The 18100-nt window shown below is 37.7% G+C and overlaps 2 protein-coding genes and 1 long non-coding RNA gene across 14 annotated transcripts; 2 read left to right on the top strand and 1 right to left on the bottom strand.

The window, feature by feature from the left end:
* Positions 1-941: 941 nt before the first annotated feature.
* On the top strand, positions 942-5538 carry LOC148695644 (uncharacterized). 11 transcript variants are annotated; one of them, XR_015964828.1, is made up of 10 exons: positions 942-1067; positions 1180-1510; positions 1910-1979; positions 2115-2225; positions 2393-2438; positions 3378-3476; positions 4125-4201; positions 4352-4480; positions 4799-5084; positions 5162-5538. It is a non-coding gene; the product is annotated as an uncharacterized LOC148695644 (long non-coding RNA). The 11 variants fall into 11 exon arrangements; XR_015964830.1 differs by having other exon boundaries at positions 2387-2438; positions 4799-5074; XR_015964824.1 differs by having other exon boundaries at positions 2387-2438.
* On the bottom strand, positions 4780-9815 carry LOC137735365 (disease resistance protein RPV1-like). 2 transcript variants are annotated; one of them, XR_015964800.1, is made up of 7 exons: positions 9123-9815; positions 7618-8716; positions 7225-7524; positions 6209-7054; positions 5936-5994; positions 5221-5845; positions 4780-5111 (listed from the first exon to the last, which is right to left on the bottom strand). XR_015964800.1 is itself a non-coding variant. In XM_088697933.1 (6 exons), the coding sequence occupies exons 1-6, from the start codon at positions 9632-9634 to the stop codon at positions 4939-4941; spliced, it is 3555 nt and encodes a 1184-aa protein (XP_088554059.1). In that variant the 5' UTR covers positions 9635-9802; the 3' UTR covers positions 4780-4938. The 2 variants fall into 2 exon arrangements, 1 of the variants encoding a protein (XP_088554059.1); XM_088697933.1 differs by lacking the exon at positions 5936-5994 and having other exon boundaries at positions 9123-9802.
* A 3669-nt stretch (positions 9816-13484) lies between these two features.
* LOC137735368 (uncharacterized) lies at positions 13485-14329 on the top strand. The gene has a single exon (XM_088697942.1). The coding sequence runs from the start codon at positions 13632-13634 to the stop codon at positions 14088-14090; it is 459 nt and encodes a 152-aa protein (XP_088554068.1). The 5' UTR covers positions 13485-13631; the 3' UTR covers positions 14091-14329.
* The last annotated feature ends 3771 nt before the right edge of the window (positions 14330-18100 follow it).

Raw genomic sequence — 18100 nt, 5'->3', positions numbered from 1 at the left:
ACCGGCAAAACAATAACCAACCGTATGCAAGTTTGAGACAGGGGGATGAGTGTGTGTCAGCCAAAGGCTTTACAACGGTCAAGTTAGTGAATGATTTTAGACTCAAGTAGTGGGCAAGAGAATTGAATGTTTAGATTGCGTTATCATAGATGAACCCTAGATGGGTGTATTTATACTGTGGGGAGAGAGACATTTTAGGATAGAATTCTTGTTCTAAGCCAGAAGAATCCTAGAGGATATCTAGGAGTAGATATTTCATCCTCTTCGGAGTTATGATTACTTGCAGCGCATCCCAATTCATAGATTGTATGAACTCCAAGACTTATAGGATCTGATTGTGTCCGTATCCGAATCAGATTGCTTGTCTTGCGGAACAAGCATGGTAATCCAGCAGAGCCGTCAGGACTCCATCTATTACCTCGGAGTAGAGTGATGGTGGCACCGCTACTCTGTCTGATACAACTCTACCCAAAGCTGGTGAGTCCATGATTGGACTTCTGAGGTAGTAATATTCGGATCAACCTTACTCTGGTGTGGAAAATCATGGTCCCATGCCCCTAACTATTCGTTTGAGAAGCAACCTGTTCCCCTTAAGGATCGATTGTTATCCAAAGATTATGTATGTTGGAGTAAGTTGGAATACATACCCTTTGGTCTTCAAATTCTTGCAAACGTCATAATTTAGTGTTCAATTGGCCATTTACATGAGTCGAACATAAAAATTATCATTTACAAATGAAGAGAAAAATCACTAGATTGTAGTAGTAAATAAGTCGCTCTCATTAATTGTGCAACGAAATGCTAATCAAATGAGTGGGCCTGGCTCAATCTCATATAGGCCTTACTCGCCCATAAAGCCCATTTAGGGCCCAAATGTTTTTGGTCAACGAAGGGGAAATTAATCGATAGATTTTGGGACTTGGTTTAGGAGACGGGTTGGGGTTTTCGAAACGGGTCATCCAGCTCGGTAAATTGCATATGAATGTTTAAACCCCCATGACCCAAACCCAAACCCAAACCCTGCATCTTCTTCTGAGGCTCGTTTGTGCCTCTCTCAGCTTCAAAAGGTTAGAATCTGGATTCATAAATTGGTTTAGATATTGGAATGAGGTTGTATATACCTTCAACTTTTGAATCCTTGTGGAATTAAATTGTATAAATATTTGGGTGTTTGATCAGACGTCACAATGGATAGAAAGGCTCGCGACAGTGACAATGAGTTCAAGGACGATGGCGATTTCGACAACTATGAGCTGAGTGTTTTTTATTTGTAAATTCTGTTATTGGGTTTTGGTAAGCATTCGGTTTTGTTTTGGTGATTTTGTTGTTATTTGATGGTTTGTGATGTAGATGGAGCAGGAAGAGGATGACTTTGATGATGAGCAGGCGAGGAGGAAGAAGATGGAGGAGAAGTGGGGGAAGAGGAAAATGGTGATGGGCAAAACGATAATAAAGATGCCGAGATGGAAGAACTCGAGGAAAAATACATCAATCTTCGTCATCAGGAGCAGTAAGAGACTTCTGTTCACAATCCTTTTATGCTTAATTATGAACTTGTGATGCTTAATTAGAATGAAGACATAGAGCTAAATAATGTGAATATAAGAGATATCATGCATAGCAGTTGGAGGTTGGTGACCAAATTTGATATTAGGTTACAGAAGTCATTGAATGATATAATAGTCCGCCAGTGTAGCTATAGAAATTGAATACTAGTGCCATTTTCATCTTAGCTTGACGCTAAGTTTCAGTATCTATTTAATTTAGTTATTATGAAAGCACAAAGTGGAGTTATATATGCATGTGCAATTCTTCAGTTCGAGATAAAAGGAAGGAACATACATCTTACATGGATATAGGCTGACATGAAGTTAATTTTGTTCTTCGTTTATTCCCTCTTCCCATGCAGAGATATTTTAAAGAATCTAAAGCATCATAAGTACGAAGATCTTAAAGGTCAAGCAGTAAAGAACCAAAAGGTGTGTGTTGTTCAAAATAATAGCTCTTGTAATATCGATGAAATAGATTACCACAGGTCGCTTTAGCTTTTCCATTTTTTTGTAGCTTTTTGACATGTTAAGATGTTATGTTCTTACCTGGGAGGTTGTCTGCAGGAGCCAGTTAGGTCTTTATTTTGTGATTCACATGAAGGCGTCAATGCAGCATATTCTGATCTAGTCGACTCATCAAAGAGAACTTTGGATTCTTGAGCAGAACTACAAGAGGTGTGACGGTCATAAAAATTTGTTGCCTACCTATTACTACTTGGTCTGTAGTTTAGCTTCATACCTTGCGGTAATATGAAAAGTACTTTATACATTATTGTGATTTGTTGATATTGCCATTTGTATATGCTAACATTTATCGCATCATGCTATATTTCTAGTTACAGGCTTTCGTTGGGAAAAACCCTTCTTCCATCTTTCAAGCAACAAATAGTATGTGCAAACTACATTTATCAAACTATTATATTTATTTTGTAATATAATTTGGCTCTCCGTTGTTGTGCATAATCTATCATTTTCAGCATGACAAGAATTGCCAATATGTGAAAGGTTTGCTATGCTTGGTGTATTACATTTTGTGTTTGAAGTTTTTAATATCCGTTTAAATTCTCGTAAAGTGCGTTTAGCTTGTAACTATACAATTAGCTAAGACAGAGTTTGATTTTATCAAATCAAACTTTAAGGAAATGCTTCAAGTTTCCTCTATTCATATGATTGTGAGGGTTCCTCAAATTTCAGAAGTTCCACTACAACAGTTACTATAATTAGTCAGATTATGATGGTACTATGCTATTATCAAGAGTGTACGAGTTTTAATCAAGAGGAATGGATTGAGCTCAGCCTTGCCCAAGCGTATCCCAAAACACAAAGCATAAAGCTTAAGCTTGGACCGACTGGTCTGCTGAATTGTAGTGAAGTTTGTGCTTAGTTCTGATTGAGAACAAGCCACTCCAAATATGTGATGGTTTACGCGTATTAGGTGGGAAGTTCAGTGTAGATCAACAAAAATTAGACACTTTGTGATTTTGATTACAGCTTTCAAGGAAACATCAATTAAATAACCACTCTAGAGGGTAGGTAGTTGTTGTTGTCAAAAGCATAATGTTGGCATAGAAGCTTAATCAGTTAGGTCTTGTTTTCTGATCTGAGGATAGTCAAGATGAAGCCAGATTTCAAATTTTCCCAAGGATGTCAGCACAAATCTTTCCTGCTTTGATCTCATATAAGCCTTAGCCGGATTAAGCCAAAAAATTGGCTTTTGGGCTACCATGGTCTAATTGGCTGTCCTACTTTGTACTGTTTGCATATTCATTAACTTCATACTGTGTATGTTCATGTATTGCTTCTCCTAATACATATCCTATTCTGTAGGTAAATCTGGACAACCTAAGAAGTCACAGTCATCTAAGAACACTGATAGTGATGATACGGTGATGAGGATTGGTCACGGATTTCTTAGTTGCTGTCGAGGTACTCAGATCATAATTTGGATATTCTGAAAAGAAGATTCATATTCTACTATCTAGATATGCTCTTGTTATATTGAGGCCTATCTATAAAACTGAAATATTGTTTAACATTATTGTTCATGCCATACTTCGCTAATCCATTTGGAGCAGCCAAAAGAACTTTGGAATTTTGTTGTTTTATTGTTTAAAATTCTTGTAAATGGTGGATTCAAGTACCTTACTATTATTTCTGTATTTCAACACCTTAGTGTCTAACTTTTGTTATATTTCAATACATAGTTCTTATCAGTTAATACATCAGGCTATTATGTTATTAAGTTTGTCTCAACTGTTCAATATGAAATATACCAGATGATAGTATTCTGACCTTTAAATTCCATTAGGTACTAAATTAAATTAGTTTGTTATCTAGAGGGGCGGCAGAGAACCATGAAATTCAGTTGTAAATTATACTTGTAAAAATCTATGTTGCCATATGTTTACTTTAAGTATACTCTTGGGCAGTTCTATATAAATTCTTTCATGCTCCGATAACTTCTCTTGCATGAATTTTAGGAATTTATTCTACTATGTTCAACTTTTCATTAGTGTGTGCATTTCCATGCGGGTTACTTGGTCTAACTAAGGCCTGTCACGTTGTATCTTGTAGAGTATCTACTTTCATAAACAAATTGATAGACAAATGGCGCTGCTGCTATTAAAAGCGAGCCGCATGCTCTTAATCAGGTCTGGCTCTATAATTGAACTTGTAAACATGCCTTTCCCTATGGCTGACTTGTGCCATGCTTTGATGTCAATGGCATTGCATTGTATCAGCAGCTTTTAGTGGGCTTTGAACCTCATCAATCCTGAACTTCTCTTGCTTTTTTATTCTAGATTTGCACTATTTGATTAATCGCCTCAGAGACAGCCGTTCCTCCTAATGCTTCCTGACCCTAATTATTCGAGGTTGAAGAAGCGGAAACCAGCTCCGTTGTGTGGTAGCGATGCAAGGCTGAGCCAACTGTATAGTCCTTAGATCTCAAGCTAAGAAATTGTCTGCTATTTATTTATTTGATATATTATTCAATCTAATATCTGTTATACTTATTTACACAATTTTTCAATGGGAGTCGAGTCTTCGAAGCATGATTTTGTTGTAAATGACGATTAAGATCTGTATATTTGACATTTATAAGCAGATAGGATGTTTTTGCTTTCCACGGTGCCGAAATAGCATTGCTGATGCTGGATGTATTTCAGTATTTGATGATGTTGAACACATTTGAGCTATGCAATATTTGATGATTTGAACACATTTGAACTTCAATATCTAATTGCTAGGGGCTTTTATATCTCAAGCGGTTAAGAGCGCTTAGCTGTGAACCCGAAGTTTTGAAGGCATAAAATATCTTGAAGACAAAGAAGGAATGCAAAATATGTTTGTATCAAGTAAAATTACAAACTCATGGAGGGCTTGTGGACTACTGTCGCTTCTTTTTCTGGGAGATGGAGGACCGAACTACTAGAACAAGCGTGAAAAAGAAGCCAGCAGCTGTGAGAAGCACCTTCCAATGTCCGAGGTTGCAGTTGTTACTGGCAGCCCTCAACCTTGCAATTGTGAGATCAGGTTCATCCTCTTGCCCTTCTTCTTTGTCTGAAAAACATACAAATAACATAAAAATTTTGTTTTTGAAATGAATACAGACGGACGTGGAAGTGTTTGGATGAACTATAATTCATTGCAATACAACAATACAACATACCTGTGTCTTCTTCATGAGAGTCCATGATGACGCAATTCAACCATACCCGCTCATCGACAAGAAGGCCTTCAACGTATTCTTTCCAGAAACCAAGGAAGTATATTCCTGGTAGATGCTCCCACATGGACAAATCTCCCCCGATGACACATGGATAATGAGGATCTGATTTGGTGTTGTGTTGGGTACTTGTCATCATATTATTCTGGTGCTCTTGCACAAGCTCGACACCAAACTCCTTTATCCGAAACTGGTCAGGAAATCTGGCTATTACCAATACCACCACTTCATCTCCACATTGTAATATTGTTTCAGTCTCCATCCTCCAATGGCTCAACCATTTCATATCTTCTCCGTCACCAGGAATTCCGTAGATAATTGGTTCATAGATCCACGTCAGACCCTTACTCTTGTTACTCACTTTAGTCATTATTGGGGTAAAAAACTGATAATTATAATTCTCCACCTTTGCATAGGTAGCAAAGATGTTCAAGCCTCGAATTCTGTGACTAGCATGCAGTAAAGGGACAATAAAAGATATCGAGGACTTGGTACTTTTATAGCTGAACCAGCCCGGAACCTCATTCCCAGTAAAAAATGTGCTGAATATACCATATTGATACAGTCCCTATGTATTTGCCACAGTCATCACAACATTACTCAGTCATTTCTTTCCCATTTTATATATTTAAGACTTATGAGAGAGAGAGAGGCGCACCTGGACTGGGACCTCTTCTGGATGATCCCTGGTTGCGTTTCGACGATGCATTCGAACAGCTGGCATGGATTCCAAGTTGGACAAACCCAAAAGTTTGATCATTTCCGCATCAACTCTATCAATAGGCTCTAACTTGTACTCGTACTCCCACTCAACTAGATTCCAATTGCAACCCACCCCGTACGGACACCGTAGCTCAGGGCAACATTACTCAGTCATTTCTTTCCCATTTTATATATTTAAGACTTATGAGAGAGAGAAAGAGAGGCGCACCTGGACTGGGACCTGATGATCCCTGATTGCGTCTGGATGATGCATTTGAACAGCTGGCATGGATTCCAAGTTGGACAAACCCAAAAGTTTGATCATTTCCGCATCAACTCTATTAATAGGCTCTAACTTGTATTCGTACTCCCACTCAACTAGATTCCAATTGTCATGCACCTTGTACATACACCGTTGCTCAGGGGAAAGATATGTCATTTTTTTTAATGATATGCAATCCGTTATATCAACCAGCTCATGTACTTTTGGCAACCCCACAAGCGATTCGAGCTTCTTACAACCTCTGAAAGAGAGTTCATCGAGCCTTCTCAAACCTTTGATGAAACCTGGCAGACTACAAATTGGATTCTCATTTAGATATAGTCTTTGTATTGAGGATAGAGTACTTAAATCCGTAGGAAAGGCATCATCAGAAAGATTGCACCCCATGAGACTTAACTCTACTAAAGAGCATGGAAAAGAACTCAAGATAGTTGAACTTCTTTCTGGCCACAATTCACTTATTGGAATTCCATCCATGTCAAGAACTTTCAGACACTCCATCTTCTTCATCATCTCCACTGGAAACTCTTCAAGATTTGAGCAGCCAGATAAAATGAGTTTTTCAAGTGATTTAAGCATGCACATGTTCTTCGGAAGCATCCTAAGATTCTTGCAATCCTTCAAGTTTAAGTACACAAGTCTCTCCAGGTTTCCAATGGATTCATGAACATCAATCAAGCTTGTGCAATCTACAAGAATCAATTCTTCTAGACTAGGGCAAAGTGAGAAGTCCATGATTTCAGTGAGGGAATGGGAATGGCTAACGTCAAGGAACTTCAACGATGGAAGAAACTGTGGAAACAAAGAAAAAAAAAAAAAAACAATGAAATAAGTATCTAACATAAGAAATTAGTCATCGAATTAAAGAAAATATAGGAGTTCATTTTAACACATGGAGTTAGTCAACAAATAAAAAACTAACAAAATAACGAAAATGAATTGAAATGCGTAGAGTAACATACTTTTGTTCCTTTCCAGACTTGTCCTAAGCTACTATGTTGCATTTCAAGAACAATTAGACACTCCAAAGGAAGATCAACAGGTATAGAATCCAATGGAAATTGAAGCCAACACAACCATCTTAATCTTGTAGGGAAACCTGCATAATATCCATCCAGTCGTACATGACTAAGATGGAGTAGTTGTAAATTGCGCATCCTTTCAAATGCATTGGTTTCCAAGACGGTCTCATTTGTGTTTATTGGTCTGTTTACAAGATGCATACGCATATCCAGGGCAAGACCTTGAATTGTTTGTGTACCCTAACAGAAAAGAAAAGAAAAAGTTAAAACATTATTATGGATAATTTTCACAAGGAGAAATACATATATAGACATAAAAGGCATGTTTCTTACATTCTTTTCCCTCAGTACTTCGAAAGAATCCTTATGGCGCCATAATCTACTACGTTTTCCAGACTCTTTTGATTCGTGGCAAACAATTTCTCTTCCCATGTCACGGATCATGTCATGCAGTTTCACGTTGTTCCATCCGTCAACTGTCACCAAGCATCTATCAATGAGATTTTGAATGCCAACAATTGTATAGAAATCACATCCATCGAGTATTCTAACAATGTGGCTTTTGTTCCTTCCTATTAGGAAACAAGCAATGTGGAGGAATAATTCCCGGTCATGGTCATCTTGTAAACTGTCATAGCTTATTCTTAGTTTATTCATGATTTCACCATTAGGGATAACTTTTAGCTTCTCCAATGCACTTTCCCATACATCTATACTTTCCCCTGATAAAGAAGACCCCAAAACTTTTAGAGCTAATGGAAGTCCGTCGCAGTAGTGTACAACCTTTTCTGAATATTCCATGTAACCTCTAAGGGGACGGTCCTGGCGAAAAGCATGCCAACTGAAAAGCTCTAAAGACTCATTGTAATACAAAGTTCCAACTTTGTGCACCTTTGTAACTTGATGTGCCTTTAGCAACCTTTCACGCCTAGTTGTTATAAGTATCTTACTTCCCGGATAAAACCGATCTTTCATCTCTAGGACTGCATCTAATTGATCCATATGGTCCACATCATCAAGAACAAGAAGCACTCTTCTAGAGCTTATGGCTCTTTCAATCTTTCTTAGTCCCTCACTAACACCATGTATTTTTACTTCTCTGTCGTTCAAAATATCAGAAAGAAGTTGCTTTTGTATTTGAACTAAGCCATTTGGTCGATTTGCTGTTTCGCTGATATTTTCAATGAAACTACTTCCTTCAAAGCTTCTAAAGTTTGAATTGTAAACATGTTTTGCAATGGTTGTCTTCCCTATTCCAGACATGCCATACACAACTAGTATACCGACATCGGTTGATCCATCTTGTAACCACAAATTGATGTCTTTGACTTGAGATTCGACTCCAATCAATTTTGGTACAACGCTCAATGGTGTGCGACTTAACTTGCCTCCAATCACTTTAACAATTTTTTCAATAAACTTTGACTCATACCTAAGAATTTACAAACAAAATGAAAAATAAATCAAACATGTTATGTCTCACAGATGTATTGGATGAATGAATAATGAATTGGGGAATTTAGATAATTAATAAATCAAACAAATGTTGATGGCCTTTACTTAAAAAAGAATTAAAAGGAATACAGCACAGAAAGTACATACCAACTTTTTTCCACACCTGCTTTTGAAACATTTTAAGCAACAGGAAACCAGTAGACTAACATGGAAAATGACTAATCCTTAAGTTTATCCAAGTGTGATTTCTTTAAGTTGACCTAAATTGGGATAATTATTCACTACTGAGGTTGAATAAAAACTTATAAAAATCAAGGTCCCTACGGATCATAGTATCAAATTAACTGAAGAAAGAGAAGAGAAATGGAGAAAATGAAAGTTACCCATCCGCTTGATTTTGTAAGACCATGCCTGCTAGATCTGCAACCTCTGTAAGTGCCTTCCTCCATCCCTTCACCTTTTCCTGCGATTGAGATTTCTGGTGTCTTGCAAATGCTTTTCCAATACTTTCTGTCTGCTTCCTCACGTGGGACGGGTCGACATGGTAAAAGACTGGTAAAACTACATGGTCCGAGGGAGGCCTCTTGCGTTCAAGGATCATCACAAGCTCATCAAGGCACCATCTGGATGATGCGTAATCTTTTGAAAACACAACAACAGAAGTTCGTGACAGCTGGATCGCTTTCTGCAGTCCTGGCTTTATATCTTCTCCTCTCTCAAGTTCATCGTCGTCTCGGAACGTGAGAAATCCTGCGTTGCTCAAGGCTGTGTAGAGGTGGTCGGTAAAAGTCTTGCGAGTGTCTTCGCCTCTGAAGCTCAAGAACACGTCGTATCGGTAACCCCGAAATTTTTTGGAATCAGAGGAGGTTCCTTGAGATGTTGTCACGAGAGCCATTGATGTGGATTGATGTTCAAACCAAAAAAACTGGTCTTTGCTAGATGCAATGCAAATGTCTCTTTGCAGGGGATATTTAATTGGGTTATTCCTATCTACTGGAAAATTTACAAACAATTATAAAAAGGGTTGTTCCCATGCTTTTTAAAAAGGGTTGTTCCCATGCTTGACCCAAAGTCTTTCCTTAAATCATGGCCGACCGCTAGTGGCAGAGATTAAAACAAAAGGTTGTATGGGGTCCTTCCTATCTACTTCCAGGAAGATTCACAAACAATTATAAAATGGGTCGTGTTCCCATGCATTGCCCCAAATTTCTTTTAAGGCATGGCTGGCTGCTAGTGGCAGAGTCGTAAAAATAAAATTGCACCTATAGTTGCAAATAAAAAGGAAATAAAACATAATTAAGTTCTGTATAAAATGCGTGATAAAAGAAAATGTGTGATATCTGACATCCAATTTTACTTTTTACATACGTTTCTAATTTTCGGTCGTCGGATCAGATGAATTGAAGAAGATCAAGGGACATAAATTAACAAGAGGTATGTGAGAAGTAATTTGGAGTGTGTAGATAGCACACCCCAAAAAGAAAGGGTCCTTGCACGCTCGAAAACGTCATTCGAAGAGGTTAGTAAAGAATAAATGAAGAAATACATCAATGAACCAAATAATAGTGTAAGATAACAAAATAAACAATGACATTGAGTTGAAGAGTAAGAATTCATATATATCATTTTTTCCGTACAATACTACAAAATACAACTCGCTTCTATCATATTACTAGTTTATCTTATTAAAAGTTGCTAAAGATGAGTATATAATGTTTGTGGTTTTGTTCTTGACATTTATCTTGCAATTCCCATTCTACCTGCAAACTGCTTTGTCAATTCAATACCGCCACAACAATAATACTGCATTACTTTGTTGATGCTCATTTCCAGTGGAAAATGCACACTTGTAGTCTTTTTCACAGTTTTTTCTTATGGTACCGTCTTTGCTGCAAGCGTGGAGATGACGCCGTTGTGTTATGTGATAAGAGATGTTGCAGCTTCAAATAAATTTCATTGGATATTCTGTAAATAGGTGAAAGGGGATAAATAGATCAAACTATTAAACTAAATCTTAGAAAGACAATTAGCAGGGACCAACATTCTCAGTTAAATGATTAACCAACTAAGAACCCACATAATTAAAATTAAGTACTTGTAACCTGTCATTTGGTGCCACGGAGAATGTTCACTACGTAGAATATTTGGTTGGTTTCTGCTTTTTTTGGTGATGTTTTCCTATTTGACTGAATATATCACAGATGCTGCTAATGTTGGGATGAGAGGCAGTGCAACAATCTGTCCAAGAAAAAGTACAGCTTGAAATTGAACTTCTGTTAAATTCTCTGCCAAACGATATATCTTAAGCTGAAGGATTATAATCATACTACCAACAAACATTTGACCCAAAATTGAAAGGAAAAAAGTTGAAATTGATAATTGATAAAGCAAACTCTGCAATTTTATACTGAAAGGTTGACAATGGCTTGAAATTTAACTGAAGATCTAAAACTACTTGTATACCTAATTACTGGAAGAAAGTAGAGAAAAGCAAAGTGCTTTTATCCCAGGTTATGATGCTCTGCAAGGCGATGCTTGTGATAAACCACCATATGCAACGGCAGATAGCAAACTATAATGATAATGACAATTATTATTTCAATAAATAGAATGTATGATTCAACATAAATATATTGCAATCAATTTGAATATAATCAAATCATTAAGACAATATGCCCTGCAACGTAAATTCATGAAACGCCATTTTACATTGTCACAGATTCCTAATCAGGTTGGTACTCCTCTTTATGGCTTGTCCCACTCTGACTCATTTGGTTGCTGCAGAATGTGTTCTTCATTATGTTATAAGGGTTCGTTAGACTTGGTCTTAGTTTCGGCCTCATTGTGGTCCACTTGTTTTTACTTGGTTACTCTGATGCAGATTGGGTCGGTCATCCATACACTTGTCGGTCCACGTCCAGGTATCTTCTTTTTCTTGGCCCCAATCTCATCTCCTAGAGCTCTACATAGCAGCCTATTGTAAGACGTTCTAGTGTGGAGTATGAGTATCGTGCTCTTGCTCACACTTATACTGAATCTCTTTAGGTCTCCTACTTACATCGTGAAGTCCGGTGTGTGATTTCAAAGCCCATTTATATTTTCTGTGATAATCTTAGCACCACCTACATGGTAGCTAATCCGGTTTTTCATGCTCCCACGAAGTGTATTGTGTTGAATTATCATTTTGTTTGCGAACGTGTTAAGCTTGGCACACATAAAGTACAATTCATTCCATCCTCGGGTCAGCCTACGGATCTACTGACGAAAGGTCTTTCCAAGCCGCGATTTCCTCTCCTACGGTCCAAACTTGTGTCCTCTTGGCCATTCCCAGCAAAAAATGTGTTGAATATATCATGTTGATGCAATCCCTATTTATGTACTATGGACACCATAACATTAACTAGTCAATTCTTTCCAATTCCAATGACATATTTATCAGAGAGAGAGAGATGCACCTGGAGGAGACTCCAATCAACATCTTAAGAATCGAGGAATGGTTTGTGCTTTTGAATATTTGGCATGGATTCCAAGTTGTGCAACCCCAAAAGGTTGATCAGTTAGCATCAGCTCTTCCAGTAGGTTCTTATTTGTAATCGTAGTACCACTCAACTAGATTGCGGTTGTCATCCACAGCGGTCATCAGTTTGTGTACTTTCGGCAACCCCACAAGTGATTTGAGCCTCTTACATCCCCAGAAAGAGAGTTCATCGAGCCTTATCAAACATTTGATGAAAATCGGTAGGCTACAAATTGGATTGCTATTTAGATAAGAGTCTTAGCAGTGAGGATAGCTAGATTACTCAAATCCTTAGGAAATGCATCATCAGAAAGATTGCACTTGCTGAGATTTCGCTCTACTAAAGAGAATGGTAAAGAAGTCAAGTTACTTGAACTTCTTCCTGGCATAATTCACTTTTCGGAATTCAATCTGTTTCAAGCACGTTCATAGATTCCATTTCCTTCATCAGATCCATTGAAAACTTATTAATATTTGACCAACCCAATAAAAAGAGTGTTTCAAGTGATTTATGCAACTGTTCTTTGAAAGCATCCTAAGATTTTTGCTATCCTTCGTATTAAAGTAGGGTTAATTACCCTAACAAACCTGAAGTTTATTGAGTTTTCATAAAAACTTCTCATGTTTGAGACATTACATCAATATTCCTTGAGGTTTTAATTCATTTACACATAACCCCTTTTAGCCAAATTCCATCTATTTTTTTTTTCTTATAGAGAAATTTACCCATAGAATAAAGGCCAAATCGGTAAATGACCATTGTGGTAATAATGTATTCGAAAAATAGCCAATTGTAAAGAAATTTGGATTTAAATTGAGCAGGCAGTAAATCCATATTGTAACCATATATTGATGTTTTGACTCGAGAATGAATTCCAATCAATTTTTATTTGGACTCTCAAGGGTTTGCGACTTGTCTCGAATCACATTTATCAATTTTTGATAAATTGAATTATACCATTACTATTAATTAGTTACAGCTTTTTAAATTATTATCATAATTAGTTATTAGAAAGAAAAAAAAAAGGAATTGACGGAAAATTGAACTGCAGTAAAATGTATAAACACCATTATTTTTCACGCTGTCCTAAAACGTGACCTGCAAGCGGTTCAAAATGTCATTTTGCTCTTATGTGGTCAAGGACCCGTATGACATGGAGGTTTTGTGATTGCAATTTTTATTTTATTTTATTAGTTGCCTATAAATAGCAAAATCCAGTGTTAGAGCCAGCACATAGGACTGTAAATCAAACAAGCCCCTTCATCCACAATCGATTTCCGCTGCCTAGACGAGGGCTTCGGCGGCAAAACCTACAAGCGCAAGAGAAACCCCCAGTCCGCCGACGAAGATGCCTCTATCTTTGGCGGCGCTGCAATGGATATCGACGACTCGTATCCACCTCCGGCGAAGCGGTCGGCGGTACCCTCCTCGGACAATCCTGACAAGCCCATCTTCGGGAAGCCGAGCTACAACGGCGTGATGGCGGGAAAAGTCTCCGGCCGGAAGTGGAAGCAGCCGAGGAAGCAGAGGGTGTCGGCGGCGCAAGTCAGCCGAAAGGGGACAACTTTCGAGGAGAGGGCGAAGGCGAAGGAGATAAAGAGGGCCTACAGAGAGAGAATGACGGAGCTGAAGGACGAGATCAAGAAGAACAAGGAGGAGAAGAGGAGGAAGAGGGAGGAGAGGGAGAGGAAGAAGAAGGAGAACATTTTGAGGTCTGGTACTAAGCTGCAGGTGATTTCGAACCCGAAGACGATAAAAAAGATTGCAAAGACAAAGGATCGGAAGCTCCTCCAGCCGGTTCCGGAGCATTTGATCAAGGCTATTAGTCACTAGGAAGTTCATGAATGGTCACTAGGAAGTTCATGAATGGTCACTAGGAAGTTCATGAATGGTCTGCATCGGGCTTGGCTGCTTTAATAATATTTGTGCAAATAGAAGTGCGTCGAATTTGGAAGGACATACATACTCAAAAGAGATAAGTGTCTCATTTGTAAATATAGTTCAGTCGTTAAAATGTCAAACTCAGAAATGCACTTGTGAATATCCAATCATAAAAAAAGTTCAATTTTCAATGTGTTGGACATCGTAACTTGGTAACACCTCACTTCGCCGAGAAAGCTAATGAGGTGACATCATCCAACAAGGACTTAGATTCCTTGTTGATAGAGACCTGGTTAGGTAGTCAGCCGAACTTGGGGTAGAGTTGTTTCTACAAAGTGAGATGCTCCTCGTATGCTCCTCACTCGTTTGACTCTGTTTATACAAACTGAGAGATGTCGACGATTGTCAATCACATAATTGTTTATACAAACTACGAGATATGCTTGACGAAGTTAGGAAGGTCAGTTGCTTTCTCAAAAATAAGAAGGTTTCGTAGAGTAATAAATTGGCATATTTGTGTATTGATTTGAAGAGGCTTTGAGTGTTGCAGACCCTCTTCTATTTATAAGAGTGATTTTCACCTAATGAGCCGAAGTGGAGTCCCACTCTGACTGTATTTCCTCGGTATTAATCCATTCCAATCTCTGCATAGAGCTCAGCCACTCCTCCTTGTCTTAGGACTTGGAACCTAGTCCCTTCTTCATCTCTTATTCGTTCTAATCCTGATCAGCCACGAATATTAATCCTTGGAATATTCCTAATTTAATCAATATTTGCCCTGCTATTTGACATTTCTATTTAATCTAGGACTCAATCGAATCCAACCCAGAGAGATACTAATTTTAGGAAGTTAGGATTCGGCTATCTTTCTTTGGGCCAGACTTATCTCAAAGAAATCTAAGGTACTGAAGGTTTCCATTCTGGGCCGGGACCCAAGTTATCCTCAGTCTAGACTCAATATTTTGGGCCTAAACAGATGCACTTTCTTATGATTACTCAGAATGATTCAATGGATAATCATCATCACACCTCGACGCACTTTCTTGTGGTTCCATTCCGTATATTTTTTCAAGAATTCGAACAGTTTATATTTCAATTCATTTATCTTAGATTATCCTTACAAAAATTTGATAAATCTAAAACCACTAAAACAATTATTTGTAATGAAGAAAATAGATAAATACGATTTTATCAAAAAATATTAAAATGACTATCATTAAATGCAATAGAATCATATGATTTCTAATTTGTGTAAATTTTTGGTAGAGATTATTTTTCGTGGAAGAACTAAAAGATAGACGGTTAAATTGTTAAAATACATCATAGAGCGATTCTTAAGAAAGTGTGTCAAAATGTGTCCCACAATTCTGATATCATAATCGACAATTTACACCTTGGTTGAAAGCGAGTGTTTTCTTAATAACAAGCAAAATTTGGTAGGTTATTACAAACAAGAGTACTGGATATTGTCGATAGCTTCGATATCTGGTACATCACTGTTGCAGATAGCATGGGCAATCCAACAGCTTGACCCGCATTCATAAATTCACTAATGAAGCACTAAGGGCCCGCTTTTAACATGGTCTGATTCTGTAGTGGTGATTGTAGCAATCGAAGAACGAGATCGGAGTTTCCTGCTTCATCTTCACTGTAAACTGAGGACTAAGCATCAGCCCTAGATTAGAAATGGGTTAAAAGCGGGGAATACAAAACCAGAAACAGAGTAATCAAAACCTTATATCCTCTGTAACATGATCAATCCTACGGCAAGCTTGATCCGGTTGAAGTAAATCAAATAGTCATGAATCACTTGCTAGGGTATTAAATTTGCATTTAAGTCAGTAAAATTAGTAATCACAGGGTCCACATTTATGCCAATCCAAGGGTATTAAATTAAAGATGAATTCCAACCTACAACATTTATAGTGTGCAATAGCTAGGAGAGTGCAGCTGTTCTGCTTTGGGTGGGAACACATTTTTCAATCTTATTGTACCCTCATATCAGCTTAATTGGTATCATATTCCTTTGACTTAACAACCAATAAACAGCGTCTTTGCTACATGTGCAAATGTTACGGGAAAAGTGGATCACAATAAAATATCAAAGACCAAAGTGAATTATCAAGAACTAAAATGAAAGTTCACTTGAACTAAACTCTACCTAGAAAGAAGCATCCATACCCGGCAGAAAAAAAATGTTGATACTCACGCTACATCTAAATTAGGAGAAATTCTGGCATATACCGGGTATACACAACTTCCCCCTCACAATAACTGGTCAAGCGATCAGTATGCAACCAAATTTATTGTGCGATGAACACTGCACACATCCGTTCAATGCAAGAAGATCTCCTACACTACGCTGTCAACTTAATGTTAACTGCATCACTCATACACTAACACAGTTTGTGCAGAATTACCAGACAAAACTTCTTGCGGAAGTACCAAACTAGTCCCAGTGCATAGTAGCTCTCACATCTAGGTATTTACATTATGAGAAACATAAGTGACTTTTCAGAAAGCAACTTGTGCATAACAAATGACCGATTGCCAGTACACAACCAAGGAGATCGAGGGAAAAAAGCATTATAGAAGGAAACTTACGCCAACTGTTGAGCGACAGGTTTGTTGTACTAGCTGAGAATATGTACTCATCAACCCTTTGCTTTGCCAGTGCCACCTGGTACACAATCAAAGATTTAAAAAAGGTTGTTTAGTTAAAATGATCATTGAAATTTGCATAACTCCTTATATTGATCATTGAGATTTGAAATCTATAGAATTGATCTCTGAGTTTGTCCACAATCAATCATTTTGGTCATTCTGTGAAAAATCTCCATAAAATAAGGATTAAATGACAAAAGTACCCTCAACTTTAGTTAGATCATTTTGACTTATTGTTTATTATATTGACGGTAATTTTGTCATTTGGATCCTTATTTAACATAATTTTTCACTGAATGACTAAAATGATTGATGGTGGACAATCTCAGGAATCACTTCTATTGATTTCAAATATCAGGGACCAAAATGAGGAGTTTGGCAAATCTCAGGGACCATTTTGGCTAAAAAGCCTTTTAAAAAAATGAGAAAGTTCATATGTTGTAAAAACAGAAAAGTTTGCAGCATACTTGTTTATCGAACAAGCAACCAGAGCTTTTCCAAATTACAAATTTTATGCCCATTTCATATAGGGAATTGTTATACGCCCCCAATCTAATAATATAAATCTTTACATTATAGGAGAAAGGAAAAATGAAGAAAGAAAAACCTAAACCCACCACCCATTTTGACTCAAATATCTCACGATAATATGTAACGAAAATATTATACACTACTTTGCCAACCTTAAGCATGTTACATTCAATGATGTTTATCAAAATATTGGGTGTTGTTTGTGGTAACCAAATCTCACCGGCCCCATAAGAGACACCATGTGTACTAAAGCAAGCCAAGATGACAAAATTATCTCTAGAGTTTCACCAGTACTTAACCCTTACATGCGTTGAAAACTAATGCAATGGAGGGATGTCTATTAGTAAATCACATCCAGCAGAACCGGTACCTTTGACAGGACAACATGTTCTTCGCGCCAGACAAGATGGACTACCAAGAAACGATGCGCTTGCCACACTTGCTCAGCAGAGGATATGAGCTTAGTTAGCCATGTAAGGCCCAATGAAGGATCTTGTGAGCCTAGTTGGATTCACAAGCAAGATTAGTCCATAAGGGATGGATAAGGAAAGATTCAACAAGATCTCCAAGGCACAGTCATCCTTATAATCATTGCTTAGAGATAGGCCACCATTGCCAATGTTGTTAGGATTCATCCCATGGTCAACCGTTGTTGGCTAAATGGGTGAGACTATGTGGAGTTCAAACCAACCATTTAGGGAGCGTCATACGTGTCCTAATGAAGTATGATCATTTCCATTAAAAGGTAGCTATTCTATAGCCTAGAA

Source organism: Pyrus communis, chromosome 7 (assembly GCF_041283825.1).
Source record: "Pyrus communis isolate YQ-2024b chromosome 7, ASM4128382v1, whole genome shotgun sequence".
In the NCBI taxonomy this organism is placed as follows: Eukaryota; Viridiplantae; Streptophyta; class Magnoliopsida; order Rosales; family Rosaceae; genus Pyrus; species Pyrus communis.
This window is presented reverse-complemented; position numbering and strand designations above follow the sequence as displayed.